The sequence below is a fragment of the Empidonax traillii genome, unplaced genomic scaffold, assembly GCF_003031625.1.
Source record: "Empidonax traillii isolate 1590-97213 ecotype Southwest subspecies unplaced genomic scaffold, ASM303162v1 scaffold236:size2090792, whole genome shotgun sequence".
Classification (NCBI taxonomy): domain Eukaryota; kingdom Metazoa; phylum Chordata; class Aves; order Passeriformes; family Tyrannidae; genus Empidonax; species Empidonax traillii.
This window is the reverse complement of record NW_020955429.1, coordinates 1,380,453-1,402,837: the sequence shown is the minus strand read 5'-3', so window position 1 is coordinate 1,402,837 and position 22,385 is coordinate 1,380,453. Positions and strand designations below refer to the sequence as shown.

At 58.6% G+C, this 22,385-nt stretch overlaps 1 protein-coding gene across 3 annotated transcripts; it reads left to right on the top strand.

Annotated features, from left to right (window-relative positions):
- The first annotated feature begins 1,566 nt into the window (after positions 1-1,566).
- NUMA1 (nuclear mitotic apparatus protein 1) lies at positions 1,567-22,340 on the top strand. Of its 3 annotated transcripts, none has more exons than XM_027888270.1 (26): positions 1,567-1,673; positions 4,351-4,423; positions 5,357-5,445; positions 7,068-7,147; positions 7,860-7,942; positions 8,031-8,111; positions 8,393-8,477; positions 9,140-9,269; positions 10,278-10,435; positions 10,773-10,890; positions 12,316-12,433; positions 12,756-12,896; positions 13,223-13,345; positions 13,806-16,112; positions 16,789-16,830; positions 18,049-18,117; positions 18,239-18,349; positions 18,430-18,648; positions 18,737-18,882; positions 18,994-19,231; positions 19,985-20,261; positions 20,379-20,515; positions 20,628-20,849; positions 21,286-21,396; positions 21,485-21,652; positions 21,831-22,340. In XM_027888270.1, exons 2-26 carry the CDS (start codon positions 4,382-4,384, stop codon positions 21,864-21,866), a joined length of 5,331 nt encoding a protein of 1,776 aa, XP_027744071.1. In that variant the 5' UTR covers positions 1,567-1,673; positions 4,351-4,381; the 3' UTR covers positions 21,867-22,340. The 3 variants fall into 3 exon arrangements, with proteins under 3 accessions (XP_027744071.1, XP_027744072.1, XP_027744070.1); XM_027888271.1 differs by lacking the exon at positions 1,567-1,673 and adding an exon at positions 2,130-2,246 and having other exon boundaries at positions 9,143-9,269; XM_027888269.1 differs by lacking the exon at positions 1,567-1,673 and adding an exon at positions 2,130-2,246.
- The last annotated feature ends 45 nt before the right edge of the window (positions 22,341-22,385 follow it).

The following is a 22,385-nucleotide window of genomic DNA, read 5'->3' as shown; positions in this document are numbered from 1 at the left end:
TTTTTTTGTTTTTTTTTTTAATTATTGTTTTTCGCCACAGTAGATAAAACCGTATTCATCCAATGCCTGTCTCCACTGTTCTCTGCTGGCCGCAGCATGGATGTTGTACTTACCTCCAGGAGCTACAACAAGGATGTTTGTCCCAGAAAAGTGCTGCCCTGTCTCCACCTGGCCCCTTCTCCAACCACAGCTTACTCTTTCTCATGGCGTGTTAATATCAGTAGTCTTTGGTTTGGGTCCACAGCCATCCGGTTATCTGTGCTTGAGACATACATGTTAGCCCCTTCTGGGAATCAAGAGCTCAGTGGGTCTCACCTTAACCCCTGTTTATAGGACTGTTAGAGAATGGGCTTTAGTCGTAATTTTCCATCCTGGTCACAATTCGAGTTGGTGACTTTCAAAAGTAAAAACACTACTCCATTTGGGTTGTTACTCTAACAGGAAAAGTAGGTTTCCAAGGCTGTTTACAAACAGATGCTTGTTAGACACCTGTTAGATCCTGGGAACGGGCTTTTCCTGATAAACTGAAGAGAGGCTTAGCCCAGGTGCTGTTCATTAAGGCTGAGACTTAACTAGCATTTCTCAGATCATAGTGTGGCCTGGATGGTGGTGGTGAGGCACTACTGCAATCCACACTATGACTGAAGTCAACTTTTCTGGCCTCTGCAAGATGATGTAGAGCTGTAAGCACAGGGACGAGCCCAGGAACCCCCCAAGCAAGGTAAGGTCCTACTAGTGGGTTAGGGCATGGTTGGGAGCTGGTGAGGACCCTTGCCCAGCTGGCACTGCAGAGCAGAGTTGGGTGCCTGCATGTGACACATCCCCAGAGCCCCCCACGTGTCCCCTGACACACCGTGGGCTTCCACATACTCTTTGCCCTGCCTGTGATCCCACACACTCCCCTCCATGGGCACTCCAAGGCCCCTCGTGTGTCCGTCCCCACTTCAGAGCGGGGGCCTGAGACCCACACCCCCATGGCTGTGTGTCACCATACCCTCACGGGAGCGTCTTCCCTACACCCCTACGCGTGTCCCGTGTCCCCTAGAGCCCCTTTCCCGCAGGCCCACGTGTGTCCGTGTCCCGCCGCCGGACCCCGCGGTTCGCGGTCCGCCCGCGCACGTGACGCGCCCCGTCGGCGGCGGCCAATGGGGAGCGGCGGGGGCGAGCGCTGCCGTTCGAACGGGGCGGCGGATCCAGCCCCCATCCCGACCCCGGCGGCTCCGGACACGGCCCCGGCCCTGGCGGCGGCCACGGTACGGGTGGTGCTGAGGTCACGGCGGGGAGAGGGGCGGTCGCCGCTGGTTCCGTGGGCTGGGGCTCGAGGCCGCAGGCGGAGGCCGTGCCAGGCGCGCCCTGCTGGCTGGGGGTCCCGCGCCTGGCACAGCCTCTGCCTCCGGCCGAGCTCAGCGTAGGCCCCCTCCCTAAGGACGGGGGGACCCGGACGGAGCGCGGGGGTTCAGGCTGGTGTGTTTTCGTTTCCCGGCTCTTGGCATTCGACGGCCGCGTCCCCCGCGGGTTCCTCTGCTGCCCCCAGCGCCGGTTTGAAAGAACCTTCTCCTTGTGCCGTTCCTGTGCCGTGTTCAGAGTAGCCCCATCTTGCAGTCCCGAGCTTCCTCAGGTAGCCCGGGCGCTGCGGGGATGGCTCCTGAGGGTTTCCGGATCGGCAGCGAGGGGTGAGCGTCGGCCCCCGCCACCTCCGACTGGGGACCCGGCGGGCCCGGCTCCCGCTGAATCCGTAGCCGCGGGGTGTGTGCGTATCGGGGGCAATTTTTCAGGGGCCAGCGGGGATGTGACTCTCCATCCAGGTTAGCGGGAGACGTAGCGCCAGGGGCCTTCCCCTGCTGAGCCCCCGGCTTTCTGTGAGCTGCTCTGGGGTCCGGAGCAGGTTTGCGCCGGCCCCTCCGGCTCTCTATCACCCAGGGTCCGGGCAGCGTGACGGCAGTGAGTACATCCATGGCCGCGGTCGGTCGGTTCCCCTTCCCCACGGCCGGGCCCGTTCTCGCTTCCCGTGTCCGCTCCCGCGGCGCCGGAGCTTTGTGTGCCGTGCGCCTTTAACGAGCGCGGCCCCGGCGCGGTGACGTGGGGTGGCCCCGGGCCAGGAAGGGGAACGGCCGCCTGCCAGCCCCGCCGAAGAGAAGCCCAACAACTTTTCTTTTGTGCGTGGCCGCTGGCTCCCCGGCCCTCCCCGGCTGCCAGCACTCATGGCGGATTAACCCCAGCGCGCCGACGGCGGCCGCGCGCCCCCGGTAAGGCCCCAACAAAGACTTTATCCCTCTTCCTTGTTTGTTTTCCACGGGGCTGGCGAGGAGGGGGGGGAGGGAGGCGGGGGAGGCGCGGCGCAGCTCAGCTCAGCTCGCCGTCTCCCAGCTCCGCCGCCTCTCCGCACCGCGCGGCTCCCGCCCGGCTGCCCGCGAATCCCCAGGGTGCGGGTGGCGGGGCCGGGTCGGCGCCGCCGACATCCGGGCGCGGGTGCGCGGCCGTTTCCCCCCCCGCCGCCGTCTCCTGGGCCCGGACCCGCGCAGGGTCTGCCGCGGACCGCTCAGCTCGCCCGGGCGAGCTGCTGGGTGCTTCCTGCAGCCGGAGCCCCGGCCTGGGGCAGGCGGGGGGCTGCCCGTGCGTCCCCCGGCCGGGCTGGCGCGGCAGGGGCCGCGGGGCACGGGCTTGCGTAACGCGGCGCTGTGACCAGAGCGGCAGAGGACAATGCCGCCGCGGCTCGGCCCTCCCGCCGCCCCGCGCTGAGCCCTCCTCGGGGCGCTCACGGCGCTGCTCTCCAGCCACTGCCTGCCTGCCGTCACGAGTGGCACGTCCTCACTCAGGATCATGGCGTTGTCTCTGATGCTCAGCGTGGCCAGTGCCACCGGTGACTAGCCAGCGGGCAGCCCTGTCCGTCCGGATCTCACGCCAAGCACCGGGGTGTCTGCATAGGGGCTCCAGTAAAACCCATCTCGGCTCTGGCAGAGCATGGCCCTCTCCGGTGGGAGGCTGCATCCAGGGCTGCATGTGACCTTTGCCCACTGTCTTCGGGTGGATTTTTGGGGAGAGCCTGGCCGTGCCCCCAGATGGAGGGACTATGGTGCAAGAAGCTGTGTTTTAGCCAGATTGGAAGAAGGACTTGTCCTGCCGATGATCCCATGCTTTCCAGCTGGGCTGATGGCAGTGGGAGCTCTGTGGCCCCCAGAGCCACCATGACTGGTACCCATGCTGTGCTGGGCACTCCCAGCAGTGGCGACAGATCCAGACCCATCATAGTGGGGGTGTCCAGGTGCAATACAGGGCAAGGAGCCCCCTTTCCCATCTGGGTGATTTTTTTTGGCTTCCAGGAGTTCCCAGGAAAACTAGCAGAGTAGTGCCAGGGACGGGCAGTGCAGAGGCAAAGGTCACTGTGAAGGGGACCTGGCAGTGATCCTGTATCCTGGGGACAGCGGGGCAGCTTTTCCCTGCTCCCACCCAGTGCAGTGATGCCCGGGGAGCTCCCTGTGCCCTCAGCAGGTTTTTTTCCTTTCACCGGCAGCAGTGAGAAGGGGAGCTGGCAGTGCTCCAACAGCCTGGTTACTGCTTTGCTGGGCTTATTTGGGCCCAGGTGACCTTTGCCAGTAGCTTCCAACCCCAGTGGCTGTGTCTCGGCCAGGGGGCAGAGGGCAGCCTTCTGCCCTCTGAAGGTCCCAGCAGCTGGAGTGGTGGCAGTTGGGGCAAGAGAGCCCCTGTTCTTGGGCAGCTGGCATTTGGGTGGCCACACAGCTGGGAGGAAGCCAGAGCAGGTGTGCGCAGTGGCATAGTGGGAGCTCAGTCTCCTCCTGGTGGGCAGGGCCAGATTTTGGTGCTTTGGACCACACTGTCATCCCCTAAAAGCTGCTGCTTGTGTTTTCTGGAGGGAGGTGAGTTTTTCTGGGATGCTGATGGTGCCAGCAGAGATGCTGGTGCTCATTTGTGACCAGCAACAGGGAGGACACTGTCCCTGGGTGGGCAGCAAGTACTGCCAAACTGCCAGGCCTTGTGCCGGGAGCTCACTAGGACTTTACATTTCTCTTAAAAGAAATGTTAGTGGCATTTGGGGGCGACAGGGAGGGAAGGAGGCACGCCTGGAGGACAAGGAGCCTGAGCAGCGGTTTCCCGTTGACCCCTTGTCAGGATCCTGACCTGTAGGAGTGGACATGGCTGCTCTGGCCAGTGCTGCTCCCTGTGCTGTGCCTGTGGAAAGCAGGAGGGTGCTCCCCCACAGCCAGCCAGGCTCAGTGGCACATCATTCCTCGACCGACGTGAATGCCTGGTGGTGGGTGCAAGTCATATAGTAATGTAATTGCTGTGTTTTACATTTCTTTTCTTCCCCACCCCCTTTGCTGGTGTTTTTAGGTCTGGGCAGTGACCTGGCAGACTGGCCAAGATGTCTCTTCACAGTGCGAGAGCTGCGGCTCTCCTTGCTTGGGTAAGCCTCCCTCTCCTCTGCCACAGACTGCTCCGTAGGTGGGACGTGCTGCACTGGCAGCTCCTCTGGGGCACAGTGCTGGTGCTGGTCACAGGAGGGATTGTGGCTGGGGCAGCTGGGCAGGTGGGTTTGCAGGAGAAGCCTTGCTCTCTCTTCCTGTTGGGTAACCAGAAATGCTGGAATGGCTTAGTCTGGTCACGGAAACTGCCTGGGAGCTGGAGCTGAGCCTGGAGCAGATAGCAGCTGGACTGCAGAGGTGTTGTTGGATCTGCTTGCAAAGCAGTGCTGTGACCTAACAAAGATTCACAAAATGGTTTGAGTTGGATAGGATCTTAAAGACCATCTTGTTCCAACATCCTGCCATGGGCTGGGACACCTTCCACTAGACCAGGTTGTTCCAAACCCTGTCCACCATGGCCTTGAAGACGTCTAGGGATGGAGCAGCCTTAGCTTCTGTGAACAACCTGTAACCAGGGTCTCCCCACCTCACAACCATCAATTCCTTCCCAATATCCCATCTAACCCTGCCCTCTGGCAGTGGGAAGCCATTCCCCCTTGTCCTGTCACGACTGGCCTTTTTCCAAAGTCCCTCTCCAGCTCTTTAGAGCCCATTTAGGCACTGGAAGGGGCTCTAAGGTATCCCCAGAGCCTTCTCTTCTCTAGGCTGAACACCTCCAGCTCTCTCAGCCTGTCTTCACAAGAGAGGTGCTCCAGCAGTGTGATAAATGAGTCCCATGCTGGCCTACCCTGCTGTGGAGCCATGGGGATCACATTCATCCGCTCTCTGGGCAGGGCAGGAGTAGTTCGAAGGGCTGGGTTTGCTCTCACACCCAGACCTGTCTTGCTGTCCCCTGCCCGGACTGGGAGGCAATACGTGGCACAACATGGTGTGGTGTTGGCTTCTGCCTTCTGACCATCTCACTCCATTTCTAGGTGAACAGCACAAAGGTTTGTCCTGATCCCCTCAATGATCTGTCCCAGCTCCAGGACTGTAATGTCTTCATCAGGATTATCCACAAAATGTGAGTAGGGGGAGCTGTACCAAACCATCCAGGTGGTGCTGGGCTGCCTCCTGGAGCCATGGCCTCGGCCTTCAGGAGCTGAGGAGGTCTCTCCTTGGGCAGGGTGGGAGCAGGGGTCCTGGGGTATTTATTGCTCCTCTGGCATATCTGATGCTGGGATCTGTCTCCTCTGTGCCGCTGCACAAATGGGGTCTGCCTGCAGAGCCCTGGGCAGAGCTGTTGGGCCCCGCAGAGCTGCCCAGGGAGGATTTGGGTCAGAGTTCCTGTCATTTGAGACTTGTTATCACATCTGCACTGACATCTGGGCTCACTTCTGGCATTGAAGAAAAGAGCTGAGTGGTGCTGCCAGTGGTGCAGAGAGATTATTCATTTCCATTGACGCTGCTCGGGTGAGGGAACAGCTCAGCAAGTTTTCCTGGGCAGCAGCCTTGGAATCCTGAGGAATTCTTGTATCTGAAAAGCAGCATGTAGAACGACAGTTCCTGCCCCACAAAGTGCTCCCTGTTCTCTGCAGATGTCAGGCTGCTGCTGATTACGGTGAAGGCAGGGTGGAGCCTGTTTGCTTTGTCCTAGGACCTGAGTTGCCCAGAAGGGATGAGAGGAATGCCTCCCTCAGGAATTGTGTTCGTTGCCTGGGAGCAAGGGCATCTAAAACTTACAGTCCATAATGGGCATCAGAAGTGGGACTGAGCCTGGTAGTTAAGGAGCTGGTGAAGCAAATTGAGAGGGCGTGAGGCTGCCATGCATTGCTTTCAAACCCTTCCGGTGGGAGGCTTGTTGGGAGCTTGTCTGCTATAATTACCTCCTGCATGGGGCAATGAGAGCCTGCTTGGAGAAGGGATCTGCCTGTGGTGGGTGGGGAGGAAGGAGCTGCCTCCACCGTGGATATATTTAGTCGGACCTGGTTAATCTCCTGTGCTCAGATTCGGATTAGCCAGTATCACCTGTGGTGTGTGCTTGCTAAACAGGCCTGGCTGTAGCTTGATTAGTGGGGTGGCAGCGGGGCAGCCACCATGGCAGCTGGCTGAGTTGTCAAGCTCCCGGTGGCACCAGGGGATGGGCTGGGAAATCTGTCAGGAGGAGCAAATCCTCCTGGCAGCCCCCTCCCTGGGCCAGGTCCCTGTTTTTGGCACCCTGGGAGTAATTGACAATACCAAAGCAGTGCTGGTCAGGCATGGCTAGTGTGAGTTTTGGGCACCCTGTTTCTGAACTGGAGTTGGATTCAATGATCCTCATGGGTCCCTTCCAATATTCTGTGAGTTGGCAGCTGCTGAGGAAGAGTGGAGCCTCAAATAAGAGCAAGAGGAAGCTTCAGCCTCCCCAGAATCCAGCAAGCGGCTCCACGCGTGCCCCTCGGCTCCAGCTGGCGGCGCTGGATGCCAGGGCTGGCAGGCAGAGGAGGAAGCGGCGCGGGGGGGCCCGTCTGCCCAGCTCCGGCTGCTCACCCAGCGCAGCCATGTTTGTCAGGGCTCCCGAGCGTGGCGCGGCAGCCCCGGTGCGGGGGCGGAAGGCGCAGCAGCGCCCCGGAGCCAGCCCCTCGCTCAGCAAACCCCGTTGTGCAAAACTCACCCTCAGTTTAATCCCTCGGGAAAAGAGTTAATGCAACCCCTGCGCTCTTCCAGCCACAGGAGCAAGGAGGGAGAGTCTCTGCTGGAGCAGCCGCTGCCGGAGAGGATCTCCTTCATCCGTGGCTTCCTGCAGAGTAAGAGCCTGTGCTGGGGGAAGCTACTGCCCCTGCTTGGTGCCCCCGTCCCCTGCGGGGGTCTGGTCTGCTTCCCCTTCCCCAAAGTGACCCTGCACTGCATCAGCAGCTTCACAAGGTGCCAGCAGCTTTCCCCCAGCAGTCTGCGGGAAGGAAGGCTTCCTAATGGGAAACTTCCAGATGGCAATCCTTGGCAGAGCCTGGGTTCAGTGCAAAGGAAGTCCTGGGTGTGAAGGGCAGGGGGCCAGTGGGTGCTCAGGGGGTGCTGCTTTGGGGCAGTTTTCTTACCTGTATGCCTGGCCTCAAGCTGTTCAAATCTCATTGGAAAACCTTTACCCAGGAATCCTGGGTGGGAGGAAATTGGAAGTATCTCACCCTTTTGGTCAGCCTTTTTTGGAGGGGAGACACCATAACCCACCTCATATCCCACGCTCCAGAGGTGGAACTCTGTGCTGGTGGTGAGGGAGAGATGCCAAGGTGGGGGGCTGGGATTTAGGGTGGAGTTCCAGGGAGGGTAATAAAAGCTGGTCAGAGTTAACAGCCAAGGCTGAGCACTGGAATCTCAGCTCTGGAGCTCAGCCTGCCCTTGGCCCCTACTCCTTGGGGATGCATCACAGTGCCCTCCCACCTGTGAGTGCCACCTCAGGGGACGGCCACGGGCAGGCAGCATGCCCAGCAACTGTGTGACTGGGAATCTTGCTTCATATTACAGAGCACTGCAGGCACAAATTAGCTACAGAGAACCTGGTCTCTGCACAGAAACTGGTGGATGGAGAGGAGCTGGCTCTGGCCAAGGTAACTGTGTGGCATGCTTTAGTCCTGGCTGGCACCATTGTGCTGATGACTGATGTGGGGTCAGTAACATTTTACTTGCCTTGCTCAGGTGGCTGTGCTGCTCCTGTATCACGCCTCTATGAGCTGCAAGAGCCCTGGTGACTGGAATGAGTTTGACTACAAGACCCAGGTAATCCCTTTGAGGTTCTCTCCCTTGGGGTGCAGCAGGAAGCAGTGGTGCCTTTCAGGAAGTGCTCTGAGACCTGCCCTCCTATTCTGGGTACCTTTAAAAGACAGTGTGGAGTGGGTACTGCAGTGCTCACAGGTGTTTTTGGTCTGTCAAAGGCTTGTGGCAGCAAGTGTGGGCACCAGCATGGGTAGGCAAGGGAACTGCCTGCTGCCCCAAGCCTGCTGCAGTTGCTGCCTGTGAGCTGCAGCAGAGCTGCTGACCCCGTGGCTCCTCTGACACAGGTTGAGCTGGCATCAATCCTCAAATTTGTGCTGGATAATGAGGAGAGCCTGAATGAGAACCTAGAGCCATTTCTGCTGAGGAAAGGTGAGTGCTGGGCCCTGGCTGCCCATGCTGTAGCACACACAGGCCAAACCTTGTGCAGGCAGGGTGGGCATTGTATATTTTTCTCCTCACTGGCACACTGGCATCTTGCGAGCAGCAAGTGTCTGCTGTGGTGATGTCCAAGTGGCAGCTTGGAGTGGGACAGAACCAGACCATAATCTTTAGGATACTGCAGTGCTGGCATCTTCCTATACAGCTCCCACAGCAGCAGCACCCAGCTGTCAGGGATCACGCTTCTCTAGAGCATAAAGACATTGCAATTCTTGCCCTGTTTGTGCTGCTGTAGCTGCCCAGGCATAAAGGGAGCAGCACCACCCAGATCCCCTCCTGTATGCAATGGTCCCCTGTGGACTCTTCTTTAAGAGTAGGGCTGCCTTAGACCTGCTGGGCCCTTCCTGCTCAGCAGTACCCCAGGCTTTCCTTGGAGGAGCAAAGCAGGTGGCATGCCCATAGCCTGGTGGGAGCAGAGTGCTGGGACCGGACTGTGGAGCAGGTGGGATGGGGAGTTAGGGAAGGTGTATGGCTCCCTCAGCTGGACTGCTCCATCCCTGTTGGAATTTTTGGTTTCTGTGCCCCTGGGATTTCAGCTACTCAGCCCTTCAGGTTTTAAAGATCATGACCTGCTTCTCCCATTTTATTTCCAGCACCACCATCCTCATCCGGCACGTCCAGCAGCAGCTTTGAGGAGCACTCCCCGCCACATTCCCTCCCACACAAGCGGGAGGTGCGTTTCCTGGAACTGCAGAAGATTGCCTCCTTCCCCAGCACCAACAAGTATGTCCCCCACCTCTTGGCTGGGGGTGGGGAATGGATGAGGCGGTTTCTGGGACCCAAAGGTGTAGTCAGTCTGCACGCTGACTCCACAGAATATCCCATTCTGCCGTGGTGCTGTCCTGCTGCACACCACTCAGGCATGATGTAGGGAGGGATGGATGACTGAGGGTGAGCTGGGATTCTAATTAGCTCCTTTTAGAATCACAGAATCATTAAGGTTGGAAAAGCCCTCTGAGGCAATCGAGTCCAACTTGGCACTGCCAAGGCCACCACCAAACCATGCCTCAAGTGACACATTGACACATCTGTTATATCCCTCCAGGGATGGGGATTCCTGCACTGCCCTGGTCAGCTGTGCCAGGGCTGGACAACCCTTTCAGGAAAGAAATTTTCACAAAATCCAACCTAAACATCCTGTGATGCAACTTGAGGCCGTTTCCTCATCCTGTTCCTTTTTCCTTGGGAGCAGAGCCTGACCTCCCCCTGGCTTCCCCCTCCTGTCAGGGAGTTGCAGAGAGCAAAAAGGTCCCCCCGAGCCTCCTTTTCTCCAGGCTGAGCCCCCCAGGTCCCTCAGCTGCTCCTAGTGCTCCAGACCCTTCCCTGGCTCTGTTGTCCTTCCCTGGACACTCATTACCCCAGTATCTTTCTTGTTATGAGGGGCCCAAATCTGAACCCAGGGTTCAGGGTGCCTCACCAGTGCCAGCACAGGAGGATGGTCACTGCCCTGACTCTGCTGGGTCACGCTATGGGTGACAGAAACCAAGATGCCCTGGGCCTTTTAGGGCCCCTGGGCATGCTGATGGTGGTTTTTGCCCAGCACTTGGAGATTGTCATTAGTGCAGTCAGGAGGAGAAGCATGGCCTTTCTGCTCGGGTGATGTGGTATCAAAGTCATTGCTGTGAACCTGCCCCTGAGATTGGGCAACCAGAGCAGGTCTGGCTGTGCTGGGAGGGCCTGTGCCCTGTGCTGGCTCTGGGTGACTGAGCTCTGTGGTGTGCCTCTCTGCAGCATGCTGCCCAGCCCTCCATCCTCACCCATGGGGGACATCATGCAGACACCCCAGTTTCAGCTGCGACGGCTAAAGAAGCAGCTGGCTTTTGAGAGGGAGAACCGGGACGGGCTGGAGGTGGAGCTGGCAGAGAATCGCAAGCTCATCATGGAGAAAGGTCAGTCGCTAGCGGGATGTCCTGTGGTGCAGGGAGAGGTGTGTGGGACTGAGACCTCCCCATGTTTCTCTGACTTGCTGTTCTGACCCCACCGCAACTCTGCTCATGCATGGTCCATCCTGACAGGCCCCAAGTGAGACTCCAGGTTCCTTCTTTCCTCTTGTATTCCTTTATATATCCTGGGCAACAAAAGCCATGACTGAAGCAACACCTGTGCTGAGCAGCAGCCATGGTGGGCTGGCTCTTTTGTCTCCTGCTGCAAAGGGTTTCTGTGCAGAAATGCTGTTGGGGAGGTTTTGGGTGGTTGGTAACACCCTTTCTGCCCGTGTTTCCTCAGAGGCTCAGATCACCATGATGCAGCAGCGGATTGATCGCTTGGCTAAGCTCAATGAGAAACAAGCTGCAGACCAGCTGGAGCCCAAAGAAATGAAGGAGCTGAGGGAGAAGAATGAGAGGTAATCCTCCAGGAATGTCTGCTCCCTTCTGCTAGGCTGCACCTTGTTAGTCCCATCCCCAGACTCCATGCTGTCTGTCTCTTCTCTAGCAGTGCATGAAATGGGAGAAGGCAAACCTTCTTCTTGTTCCTCTGCAACTGCGCCCTGGGAGAAGACAGCAGGGACAGAATCAAAAAAGGGTTTTGGTTGGAAGAGACATTAAAGCTCATTCAGTTGTACCCTCCTGCCACGGGCGGGGACACCTTCCACTAGACCAGCTTGCTCCAAGCCTCATTCAACCTGTGTTTGAACACTTCTAGGGATGGGGCAGCCACAGCTTCTCTGGACAGCCTATGCCAGTGCCATAGGGGCAGAATCTCCCTCTTGCCCTGCTGCCCACCCTGCAGGGGATCAGCCCAGGACACAGCTGTGCCAGCTGTCATGATGTGCCTTGCCCTCAGGGCAGTTATGGCCTGCAGCCCATTTTTATCACAGTGGGCAGGGAGCCAATCCCAAGCCACACAGCCTATTCTGACAGCCCACTCTTAACAAACCCTGCACGAGAACAGCTGTCCCTTTTTTGGGAAAAGGCTGTGCTGCCCATGTGGGTCTTGCCTGCCCTGGGATAAGCTCTGCATCACTGAAAGCTTTCAGCATGATCCTGGAATTCCTGACCACAGCCCCTTCCTCAGCCCTTCAGTTTGATCCTATGAACTGGGCTTTCACACCCTTGAAACCAGCTGCCTCTCTGCATCCTGGTTTTTGCTCTGTCCCTCTGCAGCACTGTGTTTACTTGGGAAGGACGCCCAACCTGTGCTGCAAGTGCCATGTCTTTTTGTCTCTTCCTCACTTATTTCATTTTGCAGGGTGGTGGCTGGAGTCCCACAGCTGCCTCTGCCCTCAATTTGGAGTGGTTGGGCTTCTGCAAAGCACAAACATCAGTTATCTCTACTCTGCTTTGCCTATGTTGGGATGTGGGGGAGCCCAGCTGGTTCTGGGCTCTCTGTAAACTGAGATACTGAAGATGGAACTTCTTACACCTGGCAGAGGGTTAATCACAGACAGTAGGACTGTAACACAGAGTGGGTTTCCTGTTAGGAATGCTAACCTATTGTGTTAAGACATGTGCCTGTGTGTCCAATCATGAGTTGTTATGATAGTGGTAAACCAATGCTGTGTGTACATGTGTCACCCGGAACTGTATAAAGGTAGCTGTACTGTTGCAATAAAGCAAGCTGGTATCCTGAAAACCATGTTGCATCCCACCTTGACCGCGACACTGGGTCTCAGTTTTAAAGCTGGGTTGATTGGTAGAGTCACAGCAGGGCATAGAGATTCCTTGGAACCTTTGGTTTCCTTGGCAATATCCAGCAGCACCGATCCCTGGTGATGTCCTCGCCTGCCTCAGGCGTGCACCCCGTCCTTTAACCACCTCCTTTCCCACAGCCTGGTGGGGCGCCTGCATGAGGCCTTCAGGCAGTGCCAGGACCTGAAGACTGAAAAGGCCCAGATGGACCGAAAAATCAGCCAGCTTTCTGAGGAGAATGGTGATCTTTCCTTCAAGGTATGGGGTGCTGTGTGCTCTCTGTGTCTCCACAGCCCAGATGGTTGTGGTTGGAACCGGGGAGAGGATTTGGTGGCAGTGCCAGACGCTGGGATGTTTATGGTTCTGCCACTGGCTTATGTGACTTTTGACCCAATGACCAAGCCTGCTTTGGGCTCCAGATCCTGATTCCAAGGGGAACTGTGGTGGGGGAGTGGGGACTGGGTGGAGGTTGCTGCATGTGGTGAGCACCTGGGACCTGAGGAGTGAGGAGTGGGCAGAGTGCTGGGCAGTGAGGGCATGCTCTGACCCTCCTCTGGACCGGGGGAATTTTTCTTGGCAGCTGCGGGAGATTGCCAGCCACATGGTCCAGCTGCAGGAAGCCCTGAATGAGCTCTCAGAGGAGCACAACGCTGCCCTGGCACAGTCTCAGGAAAAGCAGGGACAGCTGGAGAATGAGCTGCATGCTGCCCTGCAGGACAAGGTGAGGGGGCCTGGGAGTGGTGGGTGCCCCACCTTGCCCACCTTGGCTGGGGGACATGTGCCAACTGCAGGCAGGGTGGAGTGGCTGGGAGCCTCTTACCATCCGTGCCGGCACATGAGGAGGAGCTGTGTAATTGCCAGCTCCTGTGGGAAGCTTCTCCCTGTTCCTGGGAAGGGTGCACTGTGGTGGGAGAGGCTGCTGTCCTTACAGTGGGGAGAGACAAAGCTGCAGGAAGAGCACTGTGTTGGTAACAGCTGAGTGACTGTGCCTCTCCTTGCTTGGCTCTCCTGCCTCCGTTGTGCTCAGTCCCATGTCTGTGTCCCCAGAAATCTTCAGAAGAGAAAATCGAGATTCTCCAGGGAAAGATTTCTCTGCTAGAAGACCAGCTGGCCAAGCTGGAGGAGTGCAGCAGCCAGGAGAGGGGAGAAGTTATGGGGGACATTCTGAAGGTACACTGGGGCTCTTTGCAGCGAGGGCTTGAATGGAAACCTCCTCCAGCTGGAGAGAGCAGGGGATCCTGGGGTTGCATGGCAAAGCCACGTGTGGAAGAGCCGGCTGCTCTCTGCTGCTGGGGGCTGTGGGGCTGAGCACTCTGGGAGAGCCCCTTTTGGGCTGAATTTGCGAATACTGCTCCAAAGCACCTGCTGGCTCCCCCAGCCTCTCATAGCATGGCTGTGTTGTGAAGGGAGTGGCTCCTGCACAGTGAGAAAAGGTGTTTGGTTCCAGGGAGCATAGTGGCACAAGGTTAAGGGGAAAACAAGATGTGCTGGGGATGCTGGGAGGGAAGATATACACTGGGCAGCTCCCACTGGGATGCAGCATTTGGGTCTCTGGTGAGCATGTTGGCTGCAGCTTGAGTAACACTTTGGGGGGGTGCATGTTTTATCCTCCTCCTCTTCTCTCTGCTAGCTGGAGGAGCTGAAGCAGGAGGTGTCCAGCCTTGCTACTAAAGGAGCAGAGCTCCAGGCCACGGTCCTGCAGCTGGAGGAGGAGAAGCAGCTGCAGGAGGCAGCCCTGCAGTCCGAACGTGGCCGCTTTGAGGAGGAGAAGCAGCAGCTGAGCAGCCTTGTCACTAGCCTCCAGAGCTCCCTCTCTGAGAGCCACCGGGCCCAAGACAGGCTGGAGCAGGACCTGCAGGCACGGGATGCTGAGGGTCAGGCTGGGCAGCTGGCTGCCCTCAGTGTCCAGCATGAGCAGACCCTGCAGGAAAGGGACTCTGCCCTGCAGCAGCTTCAGCAGCTGCAGGAGGCCAACGCATCCCTGAGCAGCCAGCTGCAGGCCATAGGTGCCAGCCAGGCTGCCTTGGCTGAGGAGAAGGCTGCACTGAGCCACAAGGTCAGCAAGCTGGAAGCCCAGATCCTGGAGCTGAGTGCTCAGCAGCAGCAGGGAGTGGCAGCAGAGGCACTGAAAGCCCAAGTGCAGGAGCTCGAGATTAAGCTAAAGGAGAGCCAGCAGAGGCTGGCTGAGAGGGAGAAGCTGGCCCGGGAAAACAGCCGTCTGCAGGAGCAGCTGCTCTTCCTGGAGGAGTCCCTGCGGAACACTGAGGGCATCCTGGAGGATGAGAAGAGGCGGGCGGCTGACTGCTTGGAGGGCAACCTCGCCAGGATTGCTGAGCTGGAGGCAGAGAGACAGCAGCTGGTGCAGAGCCGGCAGCGGGCTCCACAGGAGCGGGGTGAAGAGCTGGCTGCACACCAGGTGCTGGAGGAGAGCCGGGAGAAGCCGATGGGAGCCTCTCCTGCTGCCCGAGGGGAGGATAGAGAGCGCGTGCGGCTGGAGGAGGAGATCCGGGCGCTGAGCCGAGAGCACGGCCAGGTCTGCCAGCAGCTGCAGGCCGAGCAGGAGAAGGTGGTTGCACTGGAGGCCCAGGCAGAGCGCCTGGCTGCAGAGCAACAAGAGCGGCTGGCCGCCCTCCAGGCTGACCTGTCCAGTGCGCAGGCACGGGTGAAGGAGAAGGAGAGCGAGGAGCAGAAGCTGAGAGCTGAGGTCTCCTCCCTGCAGGAGAAGATGGCCGTGGCAGAGCAAACTGCAGCCCAGCGCGTGGCTGGGCTGGAGGCAGATGCCCGTAGAGCTGCTGAGGCGCTGGAGGGGATCTCCCAGCAGCTCTCCCAGGAGAAGCTCAAATCCAAGGAGCTGGAAGGCACCATGGAGCGGCTGCGGAGCACAGAGAAGGAGCTGGTGTCCCTTCGCTCTGCCGTGCAAGAGAAGGAGAGCTGGAAGGAGCAAGTGTCCCAGTGCGTCCAGGAGATGGAGAGGAAGAACAGCCTGATTGCCAGCCTGGAGCATGAGGTCTCCATCCTCCATCGGCAGGTGACGGAGAAGGAGGGGGAGAGCAAGGAGCTGAAGCGCCTGATCCTGGCTGAGTCAGAGAAGAGCAAGAAGCTGGAGGAGAGGCTGCGGGTGCTGCAGACAGAGATGGCCACTGCTGCCTCCCGTGCGGCTGAGAGGTGCTCGCTAATGAAGGTGGAGGTTCAGCGTTGCCAGGAGGAGATGGAGAAGCAGCGAATGACCATCGAGGCCCTGAAGAGGGACCGCCATTGCCAGAGCGAGCGGGAGGATGAGCTGCGGCAGGAAGCAAAGGTCTGCCAGGACAAGTGCCAGCAGAAGGAGCAGCTCCTGGCCGCCCTGCAGCAGGAGCTCGACAGTGCCCAGGCACTCGCTGGGGAGCTGCCAGCACTGAAGCACCTTTGCCAGCAGCTCCAGGCTGAGCGTGCCTCCCTGGAAAGCCAGCACTGCCAGGACCTGGAGCAGAGGATGAAAGCCATGGGTGCACTGCAGGCTGAGCTGGCACAGGCCAAGCAGGAGGCAGCCGAGGTGCTGTCGCTGCGGGAGCAGTTGTCGGAGCAGGACCAGGCCGTTCAGCAGCTGCGGGCTGAGGCGGCGAAGGCGGCGGCACAGCTGGCAGGGCTGCAACAGGCCAATGCTCGTCTGGCTGAGGAGAACCAGGGGCTCAGTGAGAGCCAGAGCCAGGGGCGGCAGCAGCTTGAGGCAGAACTGGGCCAGGCCAGGGAGCGGCACATGCAGGAGCTGGAGCAGCTGCGGGCAGCATCTGAGGAGCTGGTGACCGTCAGCAGGAAGGAGGCTGAGGAGGCAGCACAGAAGCTGGAAAAGATGAGTAAAGAGTATGAGAGCAGCAGAGCTGCAGCACTGGAGGAGAGGAAGAAGCTGCTGGAGGAGAGGAAGAAGCTGCTGGAAGAGAGACAGAGACTGACAGCTCAGGTAGGGGTTCTGCTCCCAGCAGGTGGGTTGTGGGCAAGGGAGTCCTCCGGGAAAAGGGGTGTGTTCGGTCTTCTGCTTACCCCTGCATCCACAGCCTGCTCAGCTTGGGAACTGGGGGGCTGGGACAAGCTCCTACATGTGAAAGGGACTGTCACACTGAGGTGCGCCTTTCCAGAGAAGGGCGATGGAGCTATGGAAGAGTCTGGAGCACAAGACTGAGGAGTGGCTGAGAGAGCTGGGAGGGCTCAGCCTGGAAAAAATTAGGCTCAGGAAGGACCTTCTCACTCTACAAGTCCCTCAAAGGAGGATGGAGCCAAGTGGCATCAGGCTCTGCTCCCAGATAATAAGTGACATGACAAGAGGAAATGGTCTCCAGTTGTGTCAGGGAAGGATATTCAGGTGGGATATTAGGAAAAATTCCTTCTCTGACAGGGTTGTCCATCTTTGGCACAGGCTTCCCAGGGCAGTGGGGGAGTCCCCACACCTGGAGGGATATAACAAATGTTAATGAATGTAGCACTTTGGGGCAGTTTGATGGTGGCCTTGACACTGCTGGGGGAATGGTTGGACTTGATTGCCTCAGAGAGCTTTTCCAACCTAAATGATTCCATGATTCTATGAAAAGCAGCCTGATGTGTGCCAGCCATATGCTCATTTGTACCTTTTGTGCCCTCAGGTGGAACAGCTGGAGGTATTTCGGAAAGACCAAGCTAAGCAGGTAACACATGCCAGGTGCTGGCTGCTCAAACGGTGACAGTGCACAGCCTTCCTTGCTGCCGCTTCCTGCTGGAGCCGCCCTCTCCTCTCATGAACCGTTTGCGGTGGGGACCCAGCCATGGGCCAGTTGGCTCCAGGTCTCTGGGCACCTACACCCCTGGGAAGTAGGAACTGGGGTCCCAACCTGCCACCTGCCCGTTCACGGTGGTGCCCATGATTTGGCACGGCTTCTCATGAGCCTCAAGGCGGCACACACAGTGAGTGGCTACCTTGATGCAGGACCATCACTCCTGTGATACCTTGTCCTCAGACAGAGGGGATTTGGAGGCAGCTGCAAAACCTCATTCTTCTACACATCCCTTTTTCCTCCCTCTCTTTAACTGAGGTTCAGCTTCTTGTCCAGGTGATAGGAATAGGTGTGCTGCGAGACAGCATGGTCCAGAAGTGGCCAGAGATAGGAGGCATTCCAGTAGCATCAATCTTGGACATGGTGGGAGTTAACACTTGAGAAATAATGCTGGAAAAGCCCAGCCTCAGTTGCCCGGAAACTCTGCAGAGGCCTTGTGGCTGTGACTGGAGGGCTGGGGGCTCCCCAGGCAACCCCTGGAGCAGGGAGAGCATGTCTAGGCCAAGACTCACAGCAACCATCTGCCTGTGCTAGGAGTGCTGGATAACCTGTGGAACTCCAGGTTGCATGTGCCCAGGTAGAAGATTTATGAACCTCCCATCCATGCTTGGGGGGCTCCCACTGTGGCCAGAGGCCTAGACCGGGTCCCTTGGCACTTCCACGGTGTCCCATCCCACAGCTGCCAGCTCTCCCCTCTCGAACCCTTGGAGGTGGGATTCTTCTTCCCCAGGCTGGGCATGGGCTTCCCTTGAACTGCGTGGCTTGGGGTTTGGCACCTGACAACAAATAGCTGGTAATGGAGATGGCTGCTGGGGCACTGGGTACTGAAAAAGGCTTTGCTTCCAGCACAAGGCTGCTCCTTACACTTGGGCAATGCCAACCTCCTCCCTGTAAGGACTAACATGGGGTGGCTGTCACTTTGTAATGTCCTGGAATCCTCTTGGTGGTGGGTACTGCTGAACAGTGCCCCTGGGGCAGGAAACTTCCTTGTCCTGCCCTGGAGTTGGCCTGAGAGGAGAGATGTGTTCCTCCATAGGAGGGATGTTGGAGTTTTGTGCCTGGAGCTGGTCTAACCAGGCTGTGTTCCTCCAGGTGGAGGAGCTGAATAAAAAGCTGACTCAGCATGAGAAGGCCACCTTGATCCAGCAGCAGAGAGCTAAGGTAAAGAGGAACCAAGAACCTGGGGGCTGAGATCTTGGGCAGCCTTGGAGCTGTTGGTGCTGCCCAGGGAGCTCACTCAGGGTATGAGGTGCCTCTGAGCCAGTCTCTTCCCTGCCTGCAGGCACTGGAAGAGGAGCTGCAGGCAGTGGCCACCCGCCAGCAGGAGAAGGTGGCAGAGCTGCAAGGGCAGCTCGCCCAGAAGGAGCAGGTGGCTGAGCACTACAAAGGGCAGGTATGCCAGGGGCTGGCACAGCCTCACTATCCCTGGCACCACTAGGAAGCTTGACAGGATTCCTCTCATTGACATCCTAGATGGAGAAGGCAAAAACTTACTACGATGCCAAGAAGCAGCAGAATCAGGACCTGGCAGAGAAGCTGAAGGCCATGGAGCAGCTGCAGAAGGAGAACACGGAGCTCCGGAGCAAGTCAGACAGGCTGGCCAAGGAGCTGCAGCAGAGCATCCTGCAGGCCAAGGAGTCAGAGCTGAGCTGCAGGAACCTTACCAGCCAGGTCCGTGGCCTGGAGGCTCAGGTAGGCACGGCACAGTGGGGCTTCACCCTCCTTCCCCTCCGCCACCTTGCTTAGAGGGTCCATCCATCCCTCTCTGCTTCCCACTCAGGTGGAGTTTGCTGAACGGCAGCTACAGGAGCTCAGCAAGTTCCAGGTGAAGACCACCTCGCTAAAGGGCCTGGAGACTTGCCACCAGAACTTGGCAAACCAGAGCACCGACAGCCTTGATGAGGCACAGCCACTCAACTCTACCAGGTACCAGCCCATCTGGCTGCCAGTACCCTAAAAACTTGCTGTCCTCTTGCTTGCTGTTCGCTGGTGGTTGGGTAAGCCTGTTGGTGCTACTCTCATCCCTTGTCTCTGCAGGCAGGCCAGCAGCTCGGAAGCCTCAGTAGTGCCACTGGACAGGGAAGAGTCGCTGGTGTCGCAGCGGCTGCCCCGGGAGGTGGAGTCGCTGGAGAGCCTCTACTTTACCCCCATCCCCAGTGGGACACGGTCCCAGCTGGAGAGCAGCACCGACTCCTTGGGCAACCTCTCACTCGAATCTGGGTGCAAGACCCGCTCAGCCCGGCGCCGCACCACCATCAACATCACCATGACAAACGTGAGCAGAGGGGCCCGTACAGGCTGCGGAACGGAGGGGTGGGGAGCAGCACTGCAGGGGGACTTGGGGTGCTGGGAAGTGAATAGCTGGACATGGCCTGATAATGTGCACTGGCAGAATAAAATCCAACCTTGTTCTGGGCTGATTCCCAGCAGCATGAGCAGTAGCACAAGGTGGGGATTCTGCCCCCTCTGCTTGGCTCTGGTGAGACCCCACTTGTAGTGCTGCCTTCAGCTCTGGGGTCCCAACATCAGGAGGACATTGAGTTGCTGCAGTGAGTCCAGAGGAGGCTATGAGATGCTCAGAGGGCTGAAACGGCTCTGCTATGGAGACAGGCTGAGAGAGCTGGGGATGTTCAACCTGGAGAAGAGATGGCTCTGAGGAGAACTGAGAGCCCCTTCCAGTGCTTAAAGGAGCTCTAAAGAGCTAGAGAGGGGCTTGGGACAAGGGCCTAGAATGACAGGAGAAGGGGGAATGGCTTCAAACTGACAGAGGACACTGCTAGATTGGATATTGGGAGGAAATTCTTTCCTGTGAGAGTGGGGAGCTCCTGACATACGTTGCCCAGAGAAGCTGTGTCTGCCCCAACCCTGGAAGTGTCAAAGGCCAGATTGGACGGGGCTTGGAGCAACATGTTCAGTGGAAGGTGTCCCTGCCCATGGCAGGGGGTTGGAACCAGATGAGATTTAAGGTTCCTTCCAGCCTAAACCCATCTGTGATTGATTCCCTGATCTCTGGATTTTTCTCTCTCAGAAACAGGCTAAGTCCAAAGAACTGGACTGCGTCAACCTCTCCTTCTATAGCATCCCGTCAGCTCAGTCCCCAAGTGCTTCCCCTGCCAAGAGACAGCTGCGCTCAACTGCTTCCACCCGCTCCCTTGCCAGCTTCCCCTCCCGGGAAACTCTTGTCAAGCTGGAAACTTCCTCCCCAGAGGAGACACCTGGCAATTCAGTGCTGCTGGGCCTCCCCGGGTACCGGCCAGTCACTCGCAGATCCTTGCGCTTGCAGGGGACCAGCAGCTCCAGCCTCGGTGTGTGTGGGCAGGGTGGGCACCGGGGCTGCTGGCTGTGGGGTTCTGCCTGGCTTGGGGAGGGGGGTCACTTCTTACCTGGGACCCCCCTTTCAGCCTTTCCTGCTTTGCATTTAGGCCGGAACAGCATCTACCTGGGCACATGCCAGGACGAGCCGGAACAGCCAGATGACTGGAACCGCATTGCAGAGCTGCAGCGGCGGAACCAGGCCTGCCCCCCACACCTGAAGACCTGCTACCCCCTGGAGAGCAGGGTACAGGGGGGGGAAATGGAGGGTGGAAGGCCCCTTCCCCAGAAGTGGGGTTTGGGAGTGGGTCTGGGAATGGACAGTGCCCCTTGGCAACATCTCCATGCCCCCTCCCCAGCCCTCCACCTCCTTGGGAACCATCACGGATGAGGAGATGAAGATGGGGGACCCTAAGGAGACCTTGCGATGCGCCAGCATGCAGCCCTCACAGATCATGCCCCCCAACAGCAGAGTAGGCACCCGGCGCAGCACCCTGGGCCATGCCTGTGCCGGCATCACTACCCGGCAGCAGAGGAAGCGCCTCTCAGATGAGACCCACCAGAGCCCTGACATCCCCCAGGTGAGCCCAGCCCTCCACTGCAGCACCCTGCTGGGGGCCAGGGGACACAGGGTTGGGGACAGCTGCAGGTGTTCTCCAGGTTTTGAGGGGATTGCTGCAGTTTTGTGGGTGGCACGCCAGTGCTCCTATGCTCTCAGTGCCCCCACTACTCCTGTTGCCCAGTGCTCCAAATGCTCTCAGTATTCCCAGATGCTCCCAGTGCTCCAAATGTTCCCAATGATCCTGGCTTCCATGCCCTGTGTTCCCAGCATCCAGTGCTGTGTACAGTATTCCAGATGCTCCCAAGGCCGCTCTAAGGCTGAGCCTTCTGCCTTCCCTGGGTGATGCTGCCCTCGCTCCTGTCCCCTCCCTGCAACCCCTCAGTTCCTTCAGTGCTGCCAGCTCCCCAGCAGGGTGACCCCTGGATGACGGTCCTAGCTGGTCCCCTCTTTTCTAGTCCAAGAAGCCAACCAGCTGCTTCCCACGGCCCCAGACCACCCAGGACCGCAGTGAGCGGCGTGGCTCCCAAGTCAGCCGACAGAGTGAACAGCCGACCCCCACCAAGCAGGTGAGCTCCATAGGGAGAAGGAGGGGTTAGGACAGACCTCCCTGTCTTGTCCTGAGCTGAGCTGATGGTCCTGCCCCCTCCCCTGCAGGCTCAGAGGCGCCAGTCAATGGCATTCAGCATCCTCACCACCCCCAAGAAGCTGGGGAACCGCCTCCTGCGCCGGGCAGCTGCCCGGAAGAGCACTCCCAAGAACACCCCCAGTGGCAGCACCCGCCGCTCACCCCGCATCGCCACCGCTAAGTCCCCCAAGGGCAAGGTAGGCACTGCCCATACCGCCAGGTGGCCTTCTGAGCACATGCTCTCCCCAGTGCCCCCAGCCCCTGCCCTGGGCTCATGCCATGGCAGCAACAGGTCCCAACATGGGCATGGCTGCTGCCAGGGTCCTGGTCACACTCAACAGTCACTAACGTCCCCTCTCTGTCTCTCCCTTCCAGGCCAGTCGCCGATCGCTCAAGGATACGAAATTCTGAGGTTTCCCCAGTCCTTGTGTTGCTGGCTCTGCCCTGGCCCCCTACCTGCACCCCCTCGCCTCTCCCTGTTCCCCCAGTGCTGCAAGCACATCCCCAGGGCCCAGCAGCACTGAGGGGAGACAGATGGGGCCACCTGTGTGATGCTGCCCTGCACGTCCCACTGACAACCACGGGGCTGCCCTGAGCACGGCAGGGCGTCCATGCCCTTCCTGCACCCATTGTCACCCTTAACCCTCCCGGGACCCAAGGCAAGGGCATGACAGGGAGTGAGGACTGGAAACACCCTTGGGTGCAGGGGCTGGCACCAGGCTGGGGCTGGAGGGTCTGAACCCTCCTCAGGGATATCCTGCAGCCCCAGTGACAGGGACAGAGGTAAGACATTGTGCCCCCTTAACCCCCCGCTGCCTACCCCGCTCCCCCGGTGTGGGACTCCCCCACCTGCCCCTGCCCTCCTGCAGCTCCCAGGGAAGTCGAGGCAACATTTTTAAATGTTTCTACTTGTAAATAAATTGTATTTTT

Bases quoted from the DNA above. Each gene is read 5' to 3' on its own strand.
- NUMA1 (XM_027888270.1), top strand. From the start codon at position 4,382: ATGTCTCTTCACAGTGCGAGAGCTGCGGCTCTCCTTGCTTGG. The intron at 20,516-20,627 runs GTACAGGGGGGG...CCCCCTCCCCAG, and splicing joins GCTACCCCCTGGAGAGCAGG to CCCTCCACCTCCTTGGGAAC. The intron at 20,850-21,285 runs GTGAGCCCAGCC...CCTCTTTTCTAG, and splicing joins AGAGCCCTGACATCCCCCAG to TCCAAGAAGCCAACCAGCTG.